Below are 27803 nucleotides of genomic sequence, written 5' to 3'. Positions count from 1 at the left end.
AGGGAGAGTGGCCCTCCCTCCACGTGGGCAAAGGAGGGGGGCCTATTTCAAAATGGCCACTCCTCCTTCAAGCGTGAGGAGGAGCCAAATCTCACATCTTCCAAAGCAATTTTGAATTTGAATCTAAGAAAATCTCATCTCACATCTTTCAATGAAATCTTTGTATACATGCTTACATACCTATAGATACACACACTTATATATATTATGTATGTTTGTGTATCTATAGGTATGTAAGCATGTATATCTAAATAGTGTACATGTATGTGAGTGTGTGTGTGTGTGTGTGTGTGAGAGAGAGAGAGAGAGAGAGAGAGAGAGAGAGAGATTACATGAAAGATGCATTTATTTGAGAGTGAGTACACCTCACCACTCATCTCTACCATTAAAATTTAATCTAAAATTTAATTAATTAAAATTATATGTGTAAATCCATTTAAGTGTGAGTGTGTGTGTGTGTGTGAGAGAGAGAGAGAGAGAGAGAGAGAGAGAGAGTTTCTATGTGTGCGTGAAGAGAGAGTGTGTGTGTGCATGAGAGTGCGTGAAGAGAGAGAGAGTGTGTGCATGAGAGTTTCTATGTGAGTGTGCGTGAAGAGAGAGAGAGAGAGAGAGAGAGTGTGTGTGTGTGTGTGCATGAGAGAGAGAGAGAGAGAGAGAGAGAGAGGCTGAGAATTTCTATATAGGAGATAGTTTGTGTGGGAGGAGATAGTGTGTGTTTTCATTAGTGTATGTGCGGGGTGTGTGTGTGTGTGTGTGTGTGAGAGAGAGAGAGAGAGAGAGAGAGACGACAGATAGTTTGTGTGAGAGGAAAGAGTGTGCGTTTAGATTAGTGTATGTGCGGTGTGTACATGTGTGTGTGTGTGTGTGTGTGAGAGAGAGAGAGAGAGAGAGAGAGAGAGAGTATATGCATGCATGTGTGTACATCTGCATCTATGTGTAGAATGTGCTTGAGAGAGAGAGTGAGATGGGACAGACCTAGAGAGAGAGAGAGAGAGAGATGTAATGAGGGTGAAAAGAGAGAAAGAATAAAAAGTATCTTTTAATAAAATATAAATTAAATAGAAAATATATATGTATATGTGTGTATACATGTGTGTATGTGTGTTTTTATTTACATTTATATATACATACATACATATGTATGTATATATATATACATATATATGTTTGTGTGTGTGTGTGTGTTTAGATGTGTGTATGATATATCTATCTATATATATTTAAAAGTGACCACAACTTATCATCCATCTCCGCACATTAAAATTTATTCAAAATTAATTAAATTATGTCAATGTTTGTATTTATATTTTTAAATACATGTATATATGTATAAGTATATGTGTCTATATATAGGTTTATGTATCTAAAACATAATATTGTAGGAGAAAATAGTATTTTTAAAGATAAAATGCACGTGCTTTTGAGAAAAAAATAAAATATTTGATCATTTAAAAATTTTCCTAGAAAATGAAACGTTGTTTTTCTTTTAACAATTATGCCTCAACAAGATCGAAAATAGTTAATTACGACGAAAGACTCTCTCTTTTTTAAGGCATTTAAAGAAAAAACATGTATATATAAATAGTGTGCATGTGCATGTGCATATAGACAGTAGTAGCCATTAGGGTTTTTGAGTGTTCAAATTTATAGGCAAGCATTAGGCCATTAGGGTTTTATATCTTAACCATGGACATTAGGTATGAAAACCCTAATATAATGATTAGCTAAATGAATTTTTATTTATTTCTACACCTATATGTTTTATACATTTTCACCTATAAGTATTGGCCATATGACTTTTTGATTTATGTCTTTACCTATATGGTTATGCATGTAAAAAGACTTATTAAAAAGAGTTGTCTAACGATAAAAATCTCATAACATCAACTATTTACATGAGATAATTAACAAAATGGACATTGAGTCATATGTTTATGGTTATAGTCAGTCACCCACCCTAACCTAATCACAAGGGATTAAAAATAGTTGTTTGATGGATGGCATCATGGGGCTAAGAAGGATCATCCTTGGTGCACACCATTTACGAGAGACAATGTCCAAGTGTACAAATGTTAAAGTAAAGTCTTTGATGGTAGTCATTTGTGAGGACCATAGATGTGAGTCGTTTTGGTAGTCATTTTGTAAGAGCACAAAATAAAAAAGGTTGCACTAGCCGTTGAATGGTTTGCTACTTCCACAATGTCATTGGTGGAGTATAGATAACTTTATGGTCTATTACGATTATAGGTGGATGTATGAGTTGAGTTGACAAGATAATTGTATGGTCTATTAAGATTATAGGTGGTCTATTACGATTATAGGTGGATGTATGAATTGAGTGTGTGTGTGTGTGTGTGTGTGTGTGTGTGAGAGAGAGAGAGAGAGAGAGAGAGAGAGAGAGAGAGAGATTACATGAAAGATGCATTTATTTGAGAGTGAGCACACCTCACCACTCATCCCTACCATTAAAATTTAATCTAAAATTTAATTAATCAAAATTATATATATGTGTGTAAATCTATTTAAGTGTGTGTGTGTGTGTGTGTGAGAGAGAGAGAGAGAGAGAGAGAGAGAGAGAGAGAGAGAGTTTCTATGTGAGAGAGTGTGCGTGAAGAGAGAGAGAGAGAGTGTGTGTGTGTGTGTGCATGAGAGAGAGAGAGAGAGAGAGAGAGAGAGAGAGAGGCTGAGAATTTCTATGTAGGAGAGAGTGTGTGTGGGAGGAGAGTGTGTGTTTTCATTAGTGTATGTGCGGTGTGTACATGTGTGTGTGTGTGTGTGTGTGTGTGTGAGAGAGAGAGAGAGAGAGAGAGAGAGAGAGAGAGAGAGGCGACAGTGTGGGAGGAGATAGTGTGTGTTTTCATTAGTGTATGTGCGGTGTGTACATGTGTGTGTGTGTGTGTGTGTGTGTGTGTGTGTGAGAGAGAGAGAGAGAGAGAGAGAGAGAGAGAGGCGACAGATAATTTCTATGTAGGAGATAGTTTGTGTGGGAGGAGAGAGTGTGCGTTTAGATTAGTGTATGTGCAGTGTGTACATGTGTGTGTGTGTGTGTGTGTGTGTGTGAGAGAGAGAGAGAGAGAGAGAGAGAGTGCGTTTAGATTAGTGTATGTGCGGTGTGTACATGTGTGTGTGTGTGTGTGTGTGTGAGAGAGAGAGAGAGAGAGAGAGAGAGAGCGTATATCCATGCATGTGCATACATCTGCATCTGTGTAGAATGTGCTTGAGAGAGAGAGAGAGAGAGATGGGCCAGACCTGGTGAGAGAGAGAGAGAGAGAGAGAGAGAGAGAGAGAGAGAGATGTAATGAGGGAGGGTGAAAAGAGAATAAAAAGTATCTTTTAATAAAATATAAATTAAATAGAAAACATATATGTATATGTGTGTATACATGTGTGTGTGTTTTTATTTACATTTATATATACATACATACATATGTATGTATATATATAGAGATATTTATGTGTGTGTGTGTGTGTGTGTGTGTGTTTAGATGTGTGTATGATATATCTATCTATATATTTAAAAGTATCACCCATCTCCGCACATTAAAATTTAATCAAAATTAATTAAATTATGTTGATGTTTGTATTTATATTTTTAAATACATGTATATATGTATAAGTATATGTGTCTATGTATAGGCTTATGTATCTAAAACATAATATTGTATATACTATATATTTACATATGTGTATGTGTGCGAGAGAGAGAGAGAGAGAGAGAGAGAGAGAGAGAGAGAGAGAGAGAGAGAGAGAGAGAGAGAGAGCGCTTCTATGTGTGGGAGAGTGTAAGAAGAGAGAGGGAGTGTGTGCATGTGTGTGTGTGTGTGTGTGAGAGAGAGAGAGAGAGAGAGAGCAGGTGTGTATATGTGTGTGCATGTGAGAAGAGAGAGAGAGAGAGTTTCAACATTTGAGAGTGTGTGTACATGGCAGAGAGAGGGAGAGGGTCATGTGCATGTGCATGTGCATGTGTGTGTGTGTGTGTGTGTGAGAGAGAGAGAGAGAGAGAGAGAGAGAGAGAGATGGTTGTAGACAGGGAATAGTTCTTTTCTGGAACCTTGGTCGGCCGCAGCAATGCGCGGGTGCAATACTAGTCTCTCTAAATGGGCCAAAGTGACATAGCCTCTTGCCAAGTAGGCTTGGGTACTTGGTGGTCACAGTTTGAAGATACGACCATTCAAGGGATCTTGAGTTATGAAGTGACTAGCTTAACAAGCTTGTCTCTATATAGAAGTAATGTTTGGCCACAACCTGGTGTGTGTGTGTGTGTGTGTGTGAGAGAGAGAGAGAGAGAGAGAGAGAGAGTGAGTCATATGTGCACGTACTCATGAGAGGGTTTATGGTTGGCTTCTTCATGATCATGTTTTAAAATGAATTGAAATGGTCCCTACCTTTAATGCTTTTGATGAAGACTCCCTATTCAATCTATTTTAGGTTTAGGGCACCTTCGTTTGTCATCCAAGCATTAAGGTTCATCATTACTATCGTGTTTCTTGATCGCTTTGGTGCTATAGCACTTTTTGTGGTTCAAATTAATTTTGGGGGGTTCCAAATGTCAGAGAAAAGGTGACCATTCAGGAGACGTATATGCATCAGTGAAAAAAGGGAGAAAACGAGGAGATAATTATCTTTGAAAAGGCATGCCCTTTTTCAAATGACTTTGTATATGCAAGAACAATGGAGAACATCTAGCTTGAGTTATGTAGTAATTCTCTACACCTTTATTTAAGCAAATTAACATTTTTTTCCATCATTGCCTTTAATGCATGCACCACAAGGCTACCCATCACTCTACATCAATCATATTGTATAGATGTTGTCATGTACAAACATCCATAGAAACAGTGTGAACATACACTCACATGTACAAACATCCATAGAAACAATGTTTTCTTTCACTCCTCTCTTGTCTTTTTGCTCTTTGATCCATGTCTTTGGACTAACGTTCTTTGGACAAAACACATAATCCTCAACTAATATGAAAAAAATTTAGAATACTACTTAAATGAAACAAAAATATTTACCATGAATGTTTGAGGTAGACATGCACTCACATGTACAAACATCTGTAGAATAGTGTGTGTTGAGATGTGGAGCTCAACTAGTGCTACAACAGACATTGAGGACTTGCCTGGGTGATAGCTTCCGCACTTATGTCATTGGCGTGGTTGGTGAGATTATGGTCGATATGCCGCCAGTGGATGACAAGCTGTGTGACAACCATTTTGGAGTATTAGAGTTATGGCATAGTTATAGTACCAGCTCATATAATCGGGTCATACTATAAACCGACCACTTTGTATGTTGTAGGAGAGTACTTTTCTTTTATGTATGTACTCTTATCTTTTAGTTATATGGTTGTAGAGAAGAGAAGGAGATAGAAGAAAATTCAGCCATCCATCTCTCTTGTGTATTGCACTCTCTTGTGTGTGTGTGTGTGTGTGTGTGTGTGTGTGTGTGTATTCTTGCAAAAAACTCAAGCTCTCTCTCTCCCCCCACATTCTCTTTATGATATCAGAGCTCCGGTTCATGTGAGAGCTAAGGAGGCAAGCAAGAACAAGCAAGCAAGGAAGCGATACACGCGGGTAAGAGCATCACCATCTCTTTCCCTTCTTGGTTTAGGTACAACACCCTTCGGTAGCTTCGGGAGCTACACATCTTCGATTGAGGAGCTGTCATCGTAGGCTTCGGGGTGTGTGTGTGGTACAAAATCACGTTTTGGGCATGTCTCCGTCTCTCCGTTTTGGGCATGTCTCCGTCTCTCCGTTCTGTCTCACTGTAAGGTATTTTTTACATTTTTGGGAAGTTCTGGTTGAGAACTGTCTCTGGTCGAAATCTGGTTATTGTAGTGCAGCAGTGCATTTCGGGAGTGCAGATAATGTTTGCACATGTATTGTTGACATTGGGTGTATGTACATGTACTTTGGTCAAATTTGGTGACCTATAGGTTGTGCTGAAGTACCATTTGCAGCAGTCACAGAAGATATTGATGCGTCATAGGTTGCATACATAAATTGTCTGTTGTTTGCAGTTTTTTGATTGTTGCTGCAGGAAAACATGTCTGGTGACGGAATCAATTAGATTGTTAGCGAGAAGCTGGACAAGAACAACTTTCAAGCCTAGAAGTTTAGAATGATCAATTCCTTATGGGTAAAGGATTTTGGGACTATGTCGAAGGAGACAATGAGGATCCTCTTGAGTTGTCTGAAGAGAATGTCACTCCAGCAGACATAAAGGAATTCAAGGATTAGAACCAGGGTGCAAGGAAAGCCATGTATTGGCTTTCAATTAGTGTATTGGCTTTCAATTAGTGTCACAGACATGATGATAGGACACATACTAGATGCTAACACTCTCGCAGTTGTATGCCAGAATCTCGTGCAGATGTTCCAGACCAACACAAAGACAAGGAAATTGCAGCTAAAGCAAGAGTTGCATACTGTGGAAAAGAAAAGCATGTCTATCAATGAGTATGCTTTAAAGATCAAGGGCATTGTTGAATCCCTTGGGTCCATCAATGTATCGGTGGAAGATGATGATTTGGTGAGTGCCTGTTTGAATGGACTGGGCAAAGAGTACAAGCCATTCAAGACCTCCATTGCACTTAGGGAGAATATTCCCAACTTTCGGGACTTGGTGTTTATGCTCATAATAGAGGAAAAGTCACTAGGTGAAGATTCTTCTTCACAAAGCAAGAACACATCGGAACATGTCTTTTACTCAGCTTCAGGTAGAGGCAAAGGTAGAGGTAGAGGTAGAGGTCGTGGTCGAGGTCAAGGTGGTGACCGACAAGAAAATCAGAATTCTGGACAACAACAGTCCAATGATTCGCAACAACAATCATACACAGGTGGAAGAGGCTAATCTAGAGGCAGGGGAGCCAAAGAGCCAAAGAGGCTAAGGTGGTTGGCGAAGAAATCGGAATGCAAATAGCATAGAGTGCTATTATTGTGGCAAACTGGGACACATGGCAAAGGACTACTATAAAAAGCAGAATGACATTAAAAGTGGAAAGTTGCAGCAAGGTAACTATGCATCATCTAGCAAAATAGGGAGGTGATGACAGAAGTGAGTAGCTGTTTGTGATGTAACACATGCTCAGTTTCATAACAGAAGATATGTTAGGATCTCAAGATACATGGTATGTGGATTCTAACGCCTCTAACCACATGACCAATCATGCTGAGTGGTTTAGAGACATGCAGAAAATGAAAAAACTAGGTTATGTAGAAACAGGTGATGATACTGCGCATCCCATTGCGCATGTGTAAAGTGCCATTGTCTATGCAGGATGGAAAAATAAAGTACTTGGCAGATGTACTTCATGTCCCAAATATTACAAAGAACCTGGTTTCTGTTGGACATATGGTTGAGCAGGGTCTGCAAGTAAGGTTGAATCCTCAAGGATGTTTTGTGGAAGACTTCAAAAATCAGTGTCGCTTGGTTAAAAGGGTAACAAAAATGACAAGATGTTTACTTTGGATGCCAAACTATCCCATGCATCCTTGGGATTCTCAGCATCATGTATATGTATGAGTATAGCATCCGAGATACATATAGACAAGTAATACAAAACTTTGTGTGCTCTCTCTAACCATTGTTTATGAGCTACAACTTGTTGTTGTGTAGGTTGTCGGGGTAGATCCGGCTTTGTCTCTGCACCTGTAACAAGATTCCAAAATCGTTTTCCTTTCAAAAAGCTTTTAATCCTGTACTTCCATGCCTTGAAGTTCTTTCTATCTAACTTCTCACCCACAATTTGTACTGGGTTGTCTGACATATTTGCTCAATGAAAATGCACCTTCCGCACACGTCCAATTCTGTAAACGAGCCTTCCTCAGCTCAACCACACTCTAATAAGTGTCCCTGATACGCCTGAAGTAAAGGCAACCATGTTTGTGCATGGAACATGTGTCATTGCAGATATTGACATATGGCACAAGTGCATTGATTATGTGAATGTACAACGACTGAAGTCAATGTAGGTCCAAAATATTGTTATAAGTTTGCCAAAGTTTAAGGTTGATCGTATGCACAAAGTATGTGAAGCATACCAGCTTGGTAAGCAGGCCAAACATACTTTTTCGCATGAAAAGCATGTCACTGCAAGGACATTAGATGTCATACATTCAGATGTATGGGGACTGACCTAGACTGCAACAATTGCAGGTTGTAGGTATTATGTTACATTCATTGATGACCACACTAGGAAAGTGCGGATTTTTTTCATGATGAAGGAGAAAATTGAGGTGTTTGCTCACTTTCAGAATTTAAAGCCTTGGTCGAGAAGGAAAAAAGCATGCAAATAAAATGCCTGAGATTACATGGTGGGAGAGAATATTTATCCAATGAGTTCAGCGATTTCCTGCGGAAGCAGGAAATCAAGAGGCAGTTTACATGCTGGTACACTCTGTAAACATAATGGTGTTGTAGAAAGAAAAAACAGGCACATTACAGAAGTGGCATGTGCCTTATGGCTGAAAAGAATATGCCACATTATTTTTGGGCAGAAGTAGTAGCAACTGCTGTGTCCATTATGAACAGGACACCCACTGCAGCTGTTCATGGTATGACACCTAAATAGAAGTTTACATGCATAAGACCGGATGTGTCTCACTTGAAAGTGTTTGGGTGTATTGCATATGTGCATGTTCCTCATGAAGAACAATGTTGGATTCAAAGGCAAAGAAATGCATCTTTATTGGTTATGCTATGAAGCACAAAGGTTATAGATGTTATACCCCTACCACTCGTGAGATGCGAGTAAGCATAGATGTTGTCTTTGATGAGATGAGTAGCTGGTATGCACCAGTAGTAGTGAAGGCAACAGAAGATGCAGATGTAAGAAGTGTTGATGCTGCGCCACATGTAGAGCAGCAATCACTCACAGGTGCTTAGTGGAACTGGAGAGTTCTCTAACAGTGGATCTAATATTAGCCCATGGTCAGGCAGGTTGAGGACAGATGTAGGTACACATGTATCACGCAAAGGGAAGGAAAGGGTAGATCAACCTTTTGTGCCTGATCTGTCAGCAGGTCACTTTTATGTGGATAGTGACTCTAGTGGCCTGAACAGAGCCTTGATGAGGAGCTTGGCATTCCATCTAGGGTTACTTCTAGTGTAAGGAGAACGAGGGCTGTTTTGAGGACACCTGGCAATTATCCAAGTATACGCAGGTCTACGAGCGTTAGGTATCATGTTGATAGGTTGAGATATGATGGATATATAGCCCATCATTATGCTTACATGGTTAAAGCAATAGAGGATTTGGAGCCCACTTGTTTTGAGCAAGCACTTGGAAATAAAAAATGGGAAGATGCCATGAATGAGGAGATGGCAGCATTGGATTTAAATGCAACATGGGAGTTAGTGCCTTTGCCTAAGGAAAAGAAGGCAATTGGATGTAAGTGGGTGTAGAAAGTCAAGCATAATGATGATGGTTCAGTGAGCAGGTATAAAGCAAGATTGGTGGCCAAAGGCTTTGCCCAGACTTATGGCATTGACTATGAAGAGACATTCAGCCCGGTTGCAAGAATGACAACCGTGAGAGCTGTCATTGCTATGGCTGCAGCACAGCAAATGGTTGGTCTTTACATCAGATGGATGTAAAGAATGCCTTATTGCATGGTGATTTGTAAGAAGAAGTTTACATGATGCAGTCACCAAGTTATGCACACCCAGATTTTGTGTGCAGGTTATGCGTTAAGCCTTGTATGGCTAAAGCAGGCACCCAAAGAAAACTTTCAAGACTTTCATTTTTGAAATTCCATGAAAATCCCTAAAAAAAGCAAGGAAGAGAGGAAACAGTGAGTCATGAAAAACATGCTCGAGTCATGAGGTAAAGTTTTGAAGATTTCTCCTAAAATTAGTAAAACGTCCATAATTTGTTCTCTTCTTTTGTCTAATAACCTCTCCTTGCCAATGGCTTTCTTTTGGACAGGATTCTATGTTGAAAAATTATAAAAAAGTTGTAGATAAAGTATGTGATGACGATGACCATGCCAAGTATCGAGAGTTTTATGCTCATAGCCATAATATCAGACATCTATTTATCTCTAAAGTATCACTAAATAGACCTCTTGTTTTTTCTTGCTTTTAGGATATTTAGGGAAAAATTTTACCAATATTTATAATATTTTTGAACACAAATGACGATGACCATGCCAAGTATCTTGAGTTTTACACTTATAGCCGCAAAATTGTACATCGCTTATCTCTAAAGTATCACTAAGTAGACCTCTTTTTTTTTTCTTAATTTTTAGAAAATTTTTGGTAAATGTTTAGCCTATATCTGAAAAAAAAAAATTTACAATATTTTCTAGTAAGAATTCATTGAAAATTACAATATAAATGTTAAATTTACTCAAAGAGAAAACATCGAACCTCACTATTTTGCAAGCCTTGCCCCCCCCCCCCCCCCCCCCCCCAACACATGCTTCTATCGCCATGCTCTTCATTTTGGGAGTACAAGAAAGATCTAGGTTCTAAAATGTAACTTTATTCCTTGAGAGTGTAAACTCTAAATTATATATTTTAGAATCCACAAAGCCCCCTCCTCCACCATGCTCCTCCCCTCTTGTCCTCCATTTTGGGGAGATAGATAGCTATTCGAATTTCACAATTAAAATGTCATTGAAGGCCAGTAAAAATTTTGGTTTTGGAATCCAAAAAGGAACTTTTCTCCCATCTCCTCCCTTACATCCTCCCATCTCCTCCCATTTATGGGAGGCTTCCTCTCCCAGTTATGGGAGGAGACTGGCTTTTGGGATTCTAGAATACAACTTTCAAAAAAATTTGGATTTTGGAATCCCATTTTCAAAAAGTTTGGATTCTGGAATCCAACTTGCTTGCGCTCTCCAAAAGTGGAGTAGGTGTAGGGGGTGCCTCGGCGGGGGGGAGGGGGGGTGCCCACCCATGAGAAGCAAGTGGGGAAGTGGAGTGTGGGAGCGGCGCCCATGGGAGGTGACCGAGCAAGCGCCCATGGGGAGTGAGCGGACGGGAGCTTTTGGTGGAGGATAGGTGGGTAGGTGCTTGGGGAAGATGAACGAGTGCCCATAGTCGCAATTGGGTGAGCTTGTGGTGGCGAGCGCCCATAGTTGTGGTTGGGCACTAGTGGGGACGATTAGGCGAGCAATCGTTGTGGGGACGGGCGAGCAGGCAGGCGCCCTTGGGGACAATCGAGCGGGCACCCATGGTGGCGGTGCTCGTGCCGAGCGGGCGGGCGTCCATGGGGATGATCGACGAGCGTCCATGGTGACAATCAAGCAACCGCCCATGCTGGTGGGCGAGTTGGTGGGCGCAGGTGGGGATGGTCCGAGAGGCGAGTGCCCATGGTGGCGGTCGGGAGACCGCCACCATGGGTGACTACCCATGGGTGGGTGGTCGGGCACCCAAGTGCCCGTGGGGACGCACATGTCGTGGGGGTCAAGCGGACGCTCATGGGTTCTCTCCCACAAGTGCCTAGAGGTCCACTGTCCACCTACCCCCACAAGTGGGAGCCTGTAATGGGGGATGATCGAGCGAGTGAGCGCATGCCCGTGGGAGGTGATAGGTGCCCATGGGAGGTCGCTAGACAGGGGGGGCACTTGTGGGGGTGAGCAAGCAAGCCATAGGCACGAGCAGGGGCAAAGGCCATCATTCATGGATGGTAGGTGGGTGGGCATGCGAGCGGGTGCCTATGAGAGTACAGTGGATGGTAGGTGGGTGGGCATGCGAGCGGGTGCCTATGAGAGTACAGTGGATGGACGTTCGTAGGAGGGATGAGATCCCTCCAATGGGCGGGTGTCTTTGGAAGGGCTGTCGGGAAATCAATGATTTTTTTCTTTAAGAGAGGAGGATAGGCGAGCGCCTATGGGAGGGATTGGCGATCGCATATTTTTTTTATTTTGGCAAGAGAAGGTATAGGCAGATAAACGAGGACTCAATGTGCGAGTGCTCGAGTACGAAAAGAGTTGGGTGTCCATGAGAGTTTTGGGTGAGGGGAGAGGGGAAAGAATTAAGAATTATCCTAAAATGTAGTGTTGTGGGATTTTATTTTTTAATCAAAAGCATCAAATTTGGTTACAATTTTTTGATTTAGTTTTTATGTCTTAATTTACCCAAAATTTAACAACATTTGAATACATGGAATTTTACATGTTACTAAATCATTCAAAACATTGCAAAAAGAAAGCGTTTTAAAATTTTAGTTTTTTAGTGTTTGTGTGTGTGTGTGTGTGTGTGTGTATATATATATATATATATATATATATATATATATATATAAGTTTTTGGCAATATTTTCATAATAAAATATGATTTTACTAATAATATTAAAAAAACTAGACATGATGCAAATTATGCTATTTTTTTATAATTGTTTAAGTGCACCTCTCCTCTCACCACCACTGGGCTTTGGGACTAGGCCTTCATCCACATCCTCAACCATGCCTCCCACAAGTCCTCTAGCGAAGGGAGCGGGTCGTCCTCAACCTCACCAGGACCCCCTTGATGAGAGTTCAGCCTTGCTCCAAAGAGGCTACTCAGAACTCTCGGAGCAATTTATCTCGATAGGCTCCATGGGCTCTCTATATCCTCCTATCATGGTGGTAGGGTACATGCGGAGCATGCAAAAAGCATATCACCCATGATAACATGGCCATGCAAAAAGCATATCACCCATGATAACATGGCCACATTAGTTGAGGATGCATCAACATCGGGCAGTCAACGTGGGTGGTGGTAAGAAAATGCCACATTAGTTGAGGAGCTTGCCCCCTACATGATGCTTCTTTTATTAAATCCATGTGGAACTATTACTCCTATGTTATTATGGTCTCTATGGTCAAAATAAGAGAGTGGCCTTGTTTCTTTCTTTGTTGTTTAAATACAACGTAGTCAACATGGGTGGGGGCAAAAAAAAAGTCCATGTCAGCTAACGAGCTTACAATTTATACTAGGGGATACACGATGCATTAAAGCCATGTGGAACTGTTACTCCTATGTTGTGGAACTGTTACTCCTATGGTGTGGTCTCTATGGTCAAAATTAGAGGGTCCTTGTTTCTTTCTTTGTTATTTAAATTAATTAAATATCCATGTATAATGTCTCCAAGGTATAGCTAAAATAATGTCTACTCCCTTACAAAGATGCCACTAAGAAATCCCATCTCTCCTCATAGAGTTTGGTCCTAAGACCTAAGTTTTTCACCTCCCTTGAGTGATTATACTTGGTACTAATGAAAAACACCTTGATTTTGTAATGTGAGGGTGTTGACTCAAGGCTAAGCAATCTCAAAACTCTTTCAAAAATGGAATCTGTTGAAATATGGTGCCAGTCATGTCATGTCATGTATGGGGCACATGTATGTGGTAGTAAGGTAGAAGGAGCTTAGGATGTTATAAAATTGGAATAGATGCAAGCTAAGGCTATGTAGGGATCTGAATGGATGAATGTAAAAGGTGGTCAATGGTCAAAAGGTAGACACATGGAAGGTGCAAAGGTGCATAAGGCATGTGAGCATTTATGAACATATGGATGGCACAAGTGTGTATAGAACATGTGGATGGCACAAGTGTGTATAGAACATGTGGATGAGAGCTACATATGGATGCATCAAGCTCATTCTCATAATGCAAAAAAGTTGATGTTTTGATTAGCCTTGACTCATACCTTAATCACTTCTATTAGGTTAATATCATGCTTTAATGATGTCTTCTTTCATCTTTTATTCCCCATAGTTTTCTCTTGCAACTCTCAAACACTCCATAGTCATCTCAAATCATGTATTTTCTCAACTTGGTATTAAAGTCAATGCACCATATCTCAATCACCATCTAATTAATAGAGAAATTAGTATTAATCACTTTTTAATTATCCACTAATTATTACTAATTAGTATTAATCACTTTTTAATTATCCACTAATTATTACTAATTAGTATTAATCACTTTTTAATTACCCACTAATTACTTTATCCCACAAATCAGTGGCCAAGAACCACCCTATGGTGGAGGACCTACTATTGAGGATTTGCTCAGTCATTTATAAAGCCCTTCTAGGGACACAAAGCACATCAAGGACGTCACGGTTCATCAAAGGAATTAGAAGAAATCGACGTTGCAAGTGAAACTAATTGAATTGGAGGAAACCATTAGCTACTCACTCGATATGATTCAAAGCAATTCCACTGAGTCCCAAGGATTTTGACGAGTGCAAATTGATCTTTGGCTTCAGATTGAGCTAATAATTGTCACCTTCTACCTCATTCAAGCATTGGAACTCTTCAAAAAGTAATTTTGGTAATACAATGATTAAGTCTTGATTAAAATGATCAATCATGTGTTTATGGGCTTAAATCTCAAGCATACTCACTACTATTGAAGGCTACAAAGGTTTTCTTTTTGTAATTAATAAAAAATTAGCATCACTAATACCTTGATTAGTGCTAATTATTTGAGGTATTCTAAGCATTTTATGATTATATTTACATTTTTGGATGTTGTGTAATCTCAATAAGGCCCTCCTCTCATTGAGCCAAATCCTAGTGGATAAATTTTGTTCCATACATGGCAAACAAAAGTCATGTATCTACTCATGCAAAAGGAGCCTTGGGGGGTAGTAAATGGAGATGAAGTCAATGAAGGGAGTGAGGTTGAGGTCAAAGCATAGACAAATAAAGATAAAAAAGCCATGGCCATCATTGGGTTAAGCCTTGGGAATAATATCATTCATTACATCCACAAACAAAGAGCATGCCAAAGAAGCCTGGGATGAGCTAGAGAAAGTATTCGGAGCTAGGAGGGGAAAAAATTCAAAAATAAATTTGAAAATATAGTTTTATGTACTTAATATGAAGTTCAAAGAATCATTTATGGAGCATGTAGGTAAGATGAAGAGCATTATGATGCAACTTGCAGGTATCAAGGCACCCATGGATGGGAAAGATGCAATTGCGGTCTTAAATGTCATCATTGAAACAAGCCCAAGCTTGTATGTGATACATGTGGTAAGGTAGTCCACCTTGAGAAGAATTTTTGGTCAAAGGAGAAGCAACAAAGTAACTTGATAGTGGAAGCAACTCATGAGGATGCTCCACGAGAACACCTTTTCTAGGTGTGATGATGTTTTATATGGTGTGTTATGTCCATGTTGATTTCGATGTCAACCTTGGGATCGGGAAACCCTTGGTCAAGATGTGCCCATATGTGTGTGGATGTGATAATGTCTATGTTCATGTCCATGATGTTATGTCATGTTGATGTAATCACCTCTAGCCACCACTGATAATGTAGGCTAAGTGATACGTGTGTGTCTCCATTACGGGGGGGGAGGGGGGTGGGGGCACATGTCATGTCTATGCATGTCACATTACCTTCTTGGGATAAGACCCATTTGGGCACCAAGGGAGGGTGTTGAAATATGGTGCCAATAGTCATGTCATGTATGGGGCACATATATGTGGGAGTAAGGTAGAAGGACCTTAGGATGTTATAAAATTGGAATGGATGCAAGCTAAGGTTATTTAGGGATGTGGATGGATGAATTTAAAAGGTGGTCAATGGTCAAAAAGTAGGCACATGGAAGGTGCAAGGGTGCACAAGGCTTTGTGACATTTATGAACACATGGATGCATAGAAAATGTGGATGAGAGCTACATATGGATGTATCAAGCTCATTCTCATAATGCAAAAAAATGTGATGTTTTGATTAGCATTGACTCATACCTTAATCACCTCTATTAGTTTTGATATCTTGCTCTAATGATGTCTTCTTTCATCTTTTATCCACCATAGTTTTCTCTTGCAAATTTCACACACTCTCCATAGCCATCTCAAATCATGGATTTTCTCAACTAAATCATGCATGCTACCATTGTCATGTAAAATAATAACTTCTTTTCTATGTGGTTCCTTTCCTTTTCAAAAGAAAATGATATTTCTACTAACCTTTGTAGTCAGAATAGTTGTGGTCAGAAGTATCTTGTTACTTGAAAGAATCATAATCTCCTCATCATCCTCGATCATGTGTAACTTAGCCACGTTGTTCTTCTTCTTCCCTAGACAATCTTTAGCAACATGGCCTTCTTATTACATTTGTAGTACCTAGTCACGTGAGGTTTGAAATTATCCCTATTAGTCGTGTTTTATTAGAATCTACCTTTTTAGTATTGTTGCTATTATTATTAATGATGTTCTTAGACTTGTCGAATGGTCTAGAAAAGAAAAACAAGCCTATGGGGTTTAGACACATGATGCTAAGGTATCTTGTGATCCTTTAGAGAATATCATTCTCCTTCTTACAATTCATGGCTAGAGAGATAGTGGAGCTAAGAGAATGAAGATGAAACATGTTAACCTCTACTCTAATATTCATCTCTGCTCTAATAGTAGATCTCAATCAAGCTATAAATTTCCTTTTTTGCTCCTTCTCATGAACTCTCAATGGCTTGAAGCTGGAGTGTTTTTCAAAATTTGTCAATATAAGCAAAGACAGTCTCTTTCTCTAACTAACAAAGTATATCCCACTACTCTTATCTAGCTCTAGGTTTGTATTGTGGTGGTAGGAAGTTCTTCTTTAATGAGACTTTGGAAATCTCGCCGAGTATCAGGTTGCGTCTAATCTACTAACAATATTCCACCATAAAGCAGCACTCTCTACTAAGTGATTTCTAGTGATTTTCCAATGTCATCCTTGTATGTGATACGTGTGGCAAGTTAGTCCACCTTGAGAAGAATTGTTGGTCAAAGGAGAAGCAACAAAGTAACTTGATAGTGGAAGCAACTCATGAGGATGCTCCACAAGAATACCTTTTCTAGGTGTGATGGTGTTTTATTTCATGTGTTATATCTATGTTGATTTTGATGTCAACCTTGGGATTAGAAAACCCTTGATCAAGATGTGCCCATATGTGTGTGGATGTGATAATGTCTATGTTCATGTCCATGACGTTATGTCATGTTGATGTAATCACCTCTAGCCACCACTGATAATGTAGGCTAAGTGATACGTGTGTGTCTCCATTACGGGGGGGGAGGGGGGTGGGGGCACATGTCATGTCTATGCATGTCACATTACCTTCTTGGGATAAGACCCATTTGGGCACCAAGGGAGGGTGTTGAAATATGGTGCCAATAGTCATGTCATGTATAGGGCACATATATGTGGGAGTAAGGTAGAAGGACCTTAGGATGTTATAAAATTGGAATGGATGCAAGCTAAGGTTATTTAGGGATGTGGATGGATGAATTTAAAAGGTGGTTAATGGTCAAAAAGTAGGCACATGGAAGGTGTAAGGGTGCACAAGGCATGTGACATTTATGAACACATGGATGCATAGAAAATGTGGATGAGAGCTACATATGGATGTATCAAGCTCATTCTCATAATGCAAAAAAACGTGATGTTTTGATTAGCATTGACTCATACCTTAATCACCTCTATTAGTTTTGATATCATGCTCTAATGATGTCTTCTTTTATCTTTTATCCACCATAGTTTTCTCACACTCTCCATAGCCATCTCAAATCATGGATTTTCTCAACTAAATCATGCATGCTACCATTGTCATGTAAAACAATAGCTTCTTTTCTGTGTGGTTCCTTTTATTTTCAAAAGAAAATGAGATTTATGCTAACCTTTGTAGTCAAAATAGTTATGGTCAGAAGTATCTTATTACTTGAAAGAATCATAGTCTCCTCATCATCCTTGATCATGTGTAACTTAGCCACGTTCTTCTTCTTCTTCCCTAGACAATCTTTAGCAACATGGCCTTCTTATTACATTTGTAGTACCTAGTCACGTGAGGTTTAAAACTATCCCTATTAGGCTTGTTATTAGAATCTACCTTTTTAGTATTGTTGCTATTATTATTAATGATGTTCTTAGACTTGTCGAATGGTCTAGAAAAGAAAAACAAGCCTATGGTGTTTAAACACATGATGCTCGGGTATCTTGTGATCCTTTAGAGAATATCATTCTTCTTACAATTCATGGCTAGAGAGATAGTGGAGCTAAGAGAATGAAGCTAAGAGATAGAGCTAAGAGAATGAAGATGAAACATGTTAGCCTCTACTTTAATAGTCATCTCTGCTCTAATAGTAGATCTCAATCAAGCTATAAATTTTCTTTTTTGCTCCTTCGCTTGAACTCTCAATGACTTGAAGCTGAAGGATGTTTTTCAAAATTTGTCAATATAAGCAAAGACAATCTCTTTCTCTAACTAACAAAGTATATCCCACTACTGTTATCTAGCTCTAGCTTTGTACTGCGGAGGTAGAAAGTTCTTCTTTAATGAGACTTTGGAAATCTCGCCAAGTATCAGGTTGTGTCTAATCTACTAATAATATTCCACTATAAAGCAGCACTCTCTACTAAGTGATTTCTAATGTACTTGATCTTATCTCTTCTCCCTCGAAAAGAAATCTTAAGTCCAAAGATCAGAGTGATATTAAGGTTCATGGCACTTCAATTTAGTTCAAGGAGTAAAGAACCTTGCATCTAAAGGTGTCTTCCTCAAGTTCTACATAAACTAACCCACCAATCCAACCAAATAGCTCAAATCTGGCCTAGTGATAGTCATGTAAATCAAACTACTTACTATGAACCAATACATAGTAGGTTCCTCCAAGCGATCACTTGTATTTTCTAGACAACCTCATGTTCTATTCCAATGGCATTGATATTAGCTTACACCCTATCATCCCATACTTGGACAACATGGCCAAAGTATGGGATCATGATAACTACCTACTATACACCAGTACATAGCAGGGTCCTCCAAGAGATCACATGTATTTGCTGATAACCTCATGTTCTGCTCCAATAGCATCGAGATTAGCTTACACTCTATCATATACTTGGACAAAATATCCAAAGTATTGTGCCTCTATAAAGACCAAATCCCAGAGGCACCCATCTTCTTTGCTTTAGCCTCCATAGAATCTTCTGTTTCACTAAGTATGTGTGATTGTGTTGCTTAACATTTAAGACATCGATCTGATTCTTTGTTTCATCCTCTATAGAATCCTTTAAAGATAATGCGGGAGAGAGAGAGATCTTGAGTTCCTTGTAAGCAAACACACGCACACACAAAAGAGAGTGCAAGACATAAGAGAGAGAGAGAGAGAGAGAGAGAGAGAGAGAGATGGATGGCTGAATTTTCTTCTATCTTCTTCTCTTCTCTACAACCATATAACTAAAAGATAAGACTACATACATAAAGGAAAAGTACTCTCCTACAATAACATACAATGGTTGCTCCATAGTGTGAGCCCGAATATATGAGCTAGCACTATAATTATGTTTTAACTCTAGTACTCCAAAGTGGCTCTCACACAGTCTGTCATCCATTGGCGGCATACCAACCATAATCTCACCAACCATGCCAATGGCATAAGTGCGAAAATTATCACCTAGGCGGGTCATCAATGTTCGTCGTAACACTAGTTGAGCTCGATATCTCAACACTCCCCCTCGATCTCAACTCCACACACTGCACTCCAAGTAAGCTCCTAAACCAATGCCCAATGCCTTCATGAAGATATCAGCCACGATATCTCAACACTCCCCCTCGATCTCAACTCCACACACTGCACTCCAAGTAAGCTCCTAAACCAATGCCCAATGCCTTCATAAAGATGTTAGCCACCTGATCCTCTGTTGACATATACTAAATCTTCAACACTTGCTAGAATCTTATCCCTCACAAAGTGATAATACACCTCAATATGCTTCGTTCTAGCATGGTATACTGGTTTACTCACCAACTGTCTGCTACTCATGTTGTCACAATAAATGAAAATTTTTCTATACATGGGCTCACCCATACCACCAAGTAGCTTCTAAAACCAAGCTACCTCACAAGCTACCCCATAGCAGCACCCTTGTACTCTGTCTCTGTACTCGACAAGACAACTATTGGCTACTTCTTATTACTGCTCCAACTCAATAGCACTCCCAAATGAGAACATAAAACCACTAGTAGATCTCCTTTCCACATCACTACCAGCCCAATCAGCATCTGTGTACCCATGTAGTTGTATCTCTGTACCAGCCTCATAGAAAAGTCCATAATCAACTGTAGACTTTCTGTACCTAAGAATTTCTCTAGCCACATCCAAGTGTGGCTTCCTAGGGACCTACATAAAGTGACTCACAAGTCCAACAACGTAGCTCAAGCTTAGCCTAGTAATGATCATGTAGATCAAGCTACCCACTATGCGCCTGTATGTAGTGGGGTCCTCTAAAAGCTGACCTATATCTGCGAAAAGCTTTGTGTTCTGCGCCAATGGCACTGAAATAGGCTTACAGCCTATCATACCATACTTAGACAACATGTTCAAGCCACACTTCCTCTCTAATAACAAATTGTCACATGAGGTGATCTCACCACCTGTATGCCCAAGAAATACCGCAGCTCATCCAAATTCTTCATCTCAAACTTTTCCATCAAAAGCTTTCTAATAGCGTGTATATATCAGTGTCACTATCACTAGTAATAATCAAGTTATCCACATAGATGACTAATAGCATGATCCCTATGTCTTTTCACATAAAGTAAAAGATCTACATTAGATATCTGAAATCCAATGGTCACACGATACTCCCCAATCTTATTTGACCATGCTCTGGGTGGCTACTTCCAACCATACAAGGCTTTGCGTAACCTACACACAAAATCTGGGTGTGTATCACTCTTATAACCTAGTGGATGCATCATGTATACTTCTTCTTGTAAATCACTGGGCAAGAAGGCATTCTTTACATCCATCTCATGTAAATACCAACCCTTTGTTTTTACAGCCATAGCAATGACAGCTCTCACGGTTGCCATTCTTGCAACCGGACTGAATGTCTCCTCATAGTCAATGCCATAAGTCTGCGCACAGCCCTTAGCAACCAAGCTTACCTTATACCTAGGTGCTCACTGAACCATCAACGTTATGCTTGACTTTATACACCCACTTACATCCAATTGTCTTCTTTTTCTTAGGCAAAGACACGAACTCCCATGTTGCATTTGCATCCAATGCTACCATCTTCCCATTCAAGGCATCTTCCCATTTCTTATTTCCAAGTGCTTGCTCAAAACAAGTGGGTTCCAACTCCTGTATTGCTTTAACCATGTAAGCATAATGATGGGCTATACATCCATCATATCTCAACCTCTCAATAGGATACCTAACCACGTACACTTGGATTACTGTAAGGTGTCCTCAAAGCAGTCCTGGTTCTCCTTACACCAAGAGTAATCACAAACATAATGCCAAGCTTCTTATTAAGGCTTTGCTCAGAGCCACTAGAGTCACCATCCACATATGAGTGACATGTTGATAAAGCAGGCACAAAAGGTTGATCTACCTTTTTTCCTTTGCGTGATACATGTGTACCTATATCTGTTCTCAACCTGCATGACCATGGGCTAACATTGGATCCAGTTCTACAAGACTCTACGTCCCCACTAAGCACCTATGATTGTTGTTGTACATGTGGTGCCACATTAACACTTCTTACGTCTGCATCTTCTGTTGCCTTCACTGCTAGTGCATACCAACTACTCATCTTGTTAAAGACATCTCTGCTTACTCGCATCTCATGAGTGTTAGGGTTACCAATAAACATGCATTTCTCTACCTCTCGATCCAACTTTGTACTAACTTCATCAGAAACATACACATATGCAATACATCCAGGCACCTTTAAGTGCGACACATTCGGTCTTATGCTTGTAAACTTCTATTCAGGTGTCATACCATGAACAACTGCAGTGAGTGTCATGATAATAATGTATACTGGTTCTGTCCAAAAATAATATGGCATATTCTTTTCAACCATCAAGACGTGCAACTTTTGCAACGTGCCTATTTTTTCTTTCTATGCAGCATCATTCTGTTACAGAGTGTACCTGCATGCAAACTATCTCTTGATTCCCTAATTTTTCAAAATACACTCACCAAATCATCATCTTCCACCGATACATTGATAGGCCCAAGGAATTCAATAATACCCTTGATCTTTAAAGCATAGCTTCTAAATACAACATACAAGGTCTTTAGTGTGAACCTGACAATATAAGCTAGCATGCTATAATCATCTCTAGTAAAGTGGTTTGACACACTACCTATAAATCACTGATGTGGCATATCAACTATAATCTCACCAACCATACTAGTAGTGTGTGTTTAGAACTACCATCTACCACCACATGCGGTGAATTAATATCTCCTTGTCCAATTAATATCCAAAGATCACCCACAATACTAATAACGCTGAATGGGCCCAAATATAAATACTAATAACACTAAGTAGATCTAAGAGATTTGCATCAAACTTAGAGCTTTTTCACTTTCTATACAACTGATTACATGAAAACATGCATGCATGCACTGGCACAAGGAGAGCAAGTGTTCACTCAAAACATCTAGGGCACAAGTTTGTGACTCAAAACAACATGTGAAAGTGAGAAAGACACCTACTTTTGGCTAAACTGAAAATGACAAACAGGTCATGGAACACACCATTCACAATAAAGGGCAGACAACACACCTGACATTCTAATCAAGTAAAGTAGTTACAGTTAAAACGACACATTTAATTAGTATTGGGCAAGAAGCTGTCTACTCTTCGCTCACCTCACTTGCAGCTTCTACACAAACACCAGAGTCACCAAAACGCAATAAAAGTCCAGACATGGATCGCAGTACACAATCATCAATTCAAAATTTTAAAGAGTATGTAAAATACTGCATTGGAGCACAGTTCTGACAGACAAGCTTTTCCATTACAAGAATGTAAGTAGCTGCAAATTTATCCTTCAGTCTGCTCCCTCAAACGCCTTATAGTACTGCGGACTGTGACTGCACTAGCAGTGCTGCAAAAACGTGAAAGCAAGACACCAAGTCAATCTACATAGCAGCAGCAAAGCTTTGCTCTGACATCAAGTTAAAAGATAATTTCCTGTGATATATCCGATACCATATGAGATCTATTCAGAAAAACACACCAATGCCAAGAGGATAGAAATATAATCTGAAAAGGAGACACAGCATTGGAAAATTGAAGCAAAAGACTTACTTCAATGTGTATGCACCACCAGCCTTGATCTTATTGCAATCTTTGCAAGACCAAATCCCTACAGCTTTCCTCTTTACTGCATACTGTTCAATTGTAAGAAATAGCAGCTGATTAGCTTTTACAGCAAACAGACATGCCATGTGATTGGGCCTTTCCTTCCAAGGCACTCAGTCTTCAGGTTATCAAAATGCAAATTCGTAAGCACAATGGCAGAAAGGGCAAACACATGGAAATGCCTTTTTTGTGAACGCAACTGGAAGATACTGCCATGTCAAAATTGGTTTTATTTATACGTACACAGTTGAAAATGCAGCACCATGCCATAAAAAATAGGCCGCACCAGCAAATGCATACCTCAAATGAGCTCAATCTTTTTGATTGAAGTACAAAGATGGTTTGCCAACATGCATTTGTAAACATTTAGTCAAGTAGACAAAGGTTTAAAACTGTGGTGTTCAGTGCAGGAAAAACATCATGAAAACGTGAAGAAACATCATAAAAAATGCAAAAATGTGTTTTCATATGTATACAAAAGTTGTCATGCAACCATGCTCGGCATCCCATATGTGCAAATGTTGCAGATAACAAACATAGGACCAACAGGATAAAAGTTCAGACAAGTAATTTCTCATTATTCCATCTCTAGCAAAATCCATGGAGATCTTGATGCTAACAAGAGGGTAAAGAAGCCAAAATACTTGCTGATAAAGCTTACAACACCTTAATAAAACCCTCGCCACCTAAAACCACAAATTCCGTTACTGTAAAACTACACATGGCCTTAAACCAAAATCTGGAGTCAAATCCAGACTGAGCGTGCACGATTAAATGCACCCTCCGAAACCTACTTGGACACCCTGGACCCTAACCCAGCCCAACCTTTAAGAACTGGCACAGGGGACCTGGCCCCGCATCTCAGAAACAGAAACCCTAACCCCACATCTTGGGCACGGATATGGAAAAAAGCGATTCTGAACAAATAAACTCAGAGAAACTGTAAGCCTCACAAAAGCTAAACCCTAGAATGGTGCGCCGTTACCTTCCCACAAAACTCACAGAAGTATTTGGCGTGCTGGCTGACCTCCATCTTCTTGATCTGCTTCCTCAAGCTGGCACCGTAACGGGTGCCTGACAACACGCAAAACAAAGAGCTTGAGCACCATAGCCTGTATGGTACACACACACGCACAGAGAGAAGAGAGCAGCATACCGTATTTTCCAACGATTCCGGCCTTCTTCGTTCTCTTCGTCTGCGCCAAAATCAATAAGAAAGAGAGGGTTCATACGGATCTCAAACAGGAAACTACACTTGAATAAGCAAAAATACTGATAAACAGAGACAGAGACAGAGAAAGAACCCACCATTGCTGCTGCCGGAGGTGCTCTCGCAAGGAGAGAGAGAGAAAGAGAGAGAGCGCGCAAGAGGGGGTTCAGATTAGGGTTTTCGGTCTTCAAGGAGGGCACGTTCGCACACGAACTTTGGCACCATAGGGCTTTTTCCTTAAAGGTGTCCCATGAAGTTTTTCACACACTGGTCATTAGCATGAACCAGATTTATGCTCATAAAATAAGGGTTTAAAACTACTCACCAAGGCAAACTCGGTTGGTTAAAGGGTTGAAGTCCCAAGTGTGACTTCGCAGATTCAATTTTTGTTCACTGAGGCAACTCGAAGTTATGCTCGCTAAAAGGTGCTGAAACTCTCGCTCATGAATCCAAAATGGATCGCCTCTGCTCCATGTAAATGACTCAATAGATTTGAATATGCTCCCGCAAAGTGAAGAAAGTAGCAAGCATATAAATGTATCATAGTGTTTCAAATGTCCTAAGGTGTGAAAAGCTAAATGTTATCTTTAAATGGAGTTGTGAGATGGCTTTATATTGCAGTGGAGCATGTGGGCTTTCTTTTTTTGGGTGTGTGTGTGTGTGAGAGAGAGAGAGAGAGAGATGATTCTTCCAACGTCATAGAAGCACCATGCAGTTGTCTCTTCGCCACAATAGAGAGATACTAAGTATACCATTAATTTGTCTCTTCGCCACAATAGAGTGATACTAAGTATACCATTAATTTGTAAAAGCCAATGTTAAAATGATGTTACCCATAATAGTGGCATCCCACGTAATAGAACATTTACTCACTCACTCTAGACATATGAACCAATAGATATAACAGCTCAAAACTCTGTCCCAAAAATATATCACATAAAGAGAAATCCTTTCAATCTTCGCTTATGATTTCCAAATCAATCAAATGCTAGGTTTTAGCCCAAAATCTTAAATGAAGGAAAAATCCAAAATCCCTCTTTCAAATTATGAATTTAAATGTGCATTTTTAACTCAACACCTTGTAATCTTCTAGACTTGATCCTTAATCTAACCCCCCCCAAAAAAAAAAAGCTTCCAAAAATGTGTTGAGGAGCTCTAGATATGTGCTTTCAAACTTTCCCTCAAATATCAACCCTTCACTTGCATCCCATAAAAAAGAATTTGCTAAGATTGTGGAAATGACTCGTGATGCGAGGAGAAGAAAAGCATGGGAGATTTATCAACAAATACTTAGTGAACTCTTCACTTGCATCCCATATAAAAGAATTTGCAGAGATTGTGGAGATGACTTATGGAAGAAGGAGAAGAAAACCATAGGAGATTTATCTCGGGAGAAGAAAACCCCACGAGATTTTTCCCATATACCTTCTTTTATTCTTGGGGCGGCTTTATAGTGCAAAAGCGGTTTCCCTTTGGCTTCATCACATGAGAGAAATAAAGAAAGAAAGAAAGATATATTAAGCGTCTACTAAAGACCTAATGGGCCTATGAGACCAAAGTGATACAACAATGTCCATGGCATATCTCATCATGGAATGGAAAATAAAACAGAAAGAAAACATAAACATAGCTATCTCACTAGGGTGATACAAAACTGTCCATGGAAACTCATCATGGAATACTAAGAACATAGAAACATGAGAGAGGGAGAGAGAGCTCTCCTCCTCCTCGTTGTGTTGCTAGTTGCTTATAGTTATTCATGTTTATCTCAATCACCACATTGCTATTATGTGGTATGGCTTCTTGTCCATTGCCTTGGAAGCTACATTGAAGCTCCTTATTCCCTTGATGGCCTTAGGCCCCTTGGTTGCCTTGAAGCTTGAGCTAAAGAGCCTGGTTATCCCCCCCAAAATTTTGGAGAGAAGGGTCCACAAAATTTTAGCAAAGGTTCCTCCAATCAAATCAAAATCCAACCCCTGCAAACGATGATCCTTTGTTACCTTGAAGCTTGAGCTAAAGAGCCTCGTTGTAACTAGTGACTATCCCCCAAAATTTTGGGGAGAAGGATCTATAAAATTTTAGTAGAGGCTCCCCCCAATTGAATCAAAATCCACCTCCTTCAAATGACGATCCCTTGGATGCCTTGAAGCTTAAGCTAAAGAGCCTAGTTGTAATTAGTTACTATCCCCCAATTTTTTTAAGAGGAGTCCACAAAATTCCAGCACAAGTTCCCCTATTGAATCGAAATCCACCCCCTTCAAATGACGATCCCATCCAGTTAAAACAAGGGCGACCTCACTAAGTCCTTCACTTAGTCCTGCCAACGCCCAACATAGCAATATATTAGTTCCATCATCATTAAAAATTAGAGGTCCACAATTTTATCCATACATCTACCCAAAATCACCTCTACTTGATTTATTTATTTACACACTTATCATTTAAGGACCAAAAATTTCCATGGCATAGCTTCCACATCTAGGTATTTTATCTTCTGCACATTTCAAAAAGTTGGTAATTAATTTTTATACAACTTTCCACTTGAAATCTTTCTTTACCCAAGTCTCTATTGGGTGCTTTTTTTAGTGAGCAATTACGGGTGAGCAATTTTACGAAACTGGCAGCAGTTGAAATTGTAACACATAGGTACCTCTAATATTACTCTCTCTCTCTCTCTCTCTCTCTCTCTCTCTCTCTCTCTCTCTCTCTCTCCCCTCTCTCTCTCTCTCTCTCTCTCTCTCTCTCTCTCTCTCTCTCTCTCTCTCTCTCTCTCTCTCTCTCTCTCTCTCTCTCTCTCTCTCTCTATATATATATATATATATATATAAGGAGTCATGTACACACCAACACATCGCACACTTTTGCGATATATTGGTAAAAGTCTCTTCTATATATGAGACAGTGAATACAAAATCCATGGAAAACATCAATAAGTGTTCTTGGCAACAACCAATGACATGGCCATCTCCATGACTCATATTCCATGTGGAGGCAACAGCACTACTTGAAGTTGCATGAACTTTCTGGTTTGTGTTGGGTCGTGGAGGTCCCTCCCAATTCAGATACTGATATGGGTTAGTCATATTAGGTTGTGGTATACCATAAGGGTATGGCATCATTGCCGGTGTCATTTCTACTCTACATAATAGGCAAGTTGCCGGGCTATTTTGGTAGCTCCAAGTGGTGGTGAATGGTAAGAAAATTGTGGAGTTACAGAAGTAGCACCACGTGGTACATATGCATCATACCCTGTCAACCATTGGGGTTGTCCACGCCAAGGTTTCTCCAACGAAATTCGAGGTTGTGTCCTTGCTTAAATAATTTTCTTAGATTTTTTTCCTTGAAAACCACATGGAACCTAGGTCTATGGGCACATCTTGCAAATGAGCCAACTCTTGATTATAGCACAGCCAATCATTTTATATGCTTATACAATGTTGGCGAAGCTCCTTGCATGCCATGACACCAATCCCTGCAAAGCAATTAAGGACTA

The 27803-nt window shown here is 39.8% G+C and overlaps 1 protein-coding gene across 1 annotated transcript; it reads right to left on the bottom strand.

Moving 5' to 3' along the window:
* Nucleotides 1-22543: 22543 nt before the first annotated feature.
* On the bottom strand, nt 22544-24557 carry LOC147614999 (large ribosomal subunit protein eL43z). Its single transcript, XM_086780277.1, has 5 exons — nt 24409-24557; nt 24257-24296; nt 24086-24174; nt 23047-23129; nt 22544-22843 (listed from the first exon to the last, which is right to left on the bottom strand). The coding sequence occupies exons 1-5, from the start codon at nt 24409-24411 to the stop codon at nt 22780-22782; spliced, it is 279 nt and encodes a 92-aa protein (XP_086636403.1). The 5' UTR covers nt 24412-24557; the 3' UTR covers nt 22544-22779.
* Nucleotides 24558-27803: the final 3246 nt, after the last annotated feature.

Source organism: Cibotium barometz, chromosome 41 (genome assembly GCF_041138505.1).
Source record: "Cibotium barometz isolate CiBa-2024 chromosome 41, ASM4113850v1, whole genome shotgun sequence".
NCBI lineage: Eukaryota > Viridiplantae > Streptophyta > Polypodiopsida > Cyatheales > Cibotiaceae > Cibotium > Cibotium barometz.
The sequence above is the reverse complement of the archived record's forward strand: the minus strand, read 5'-3'. Positions and strand labels throughout refer to the sequence as shown.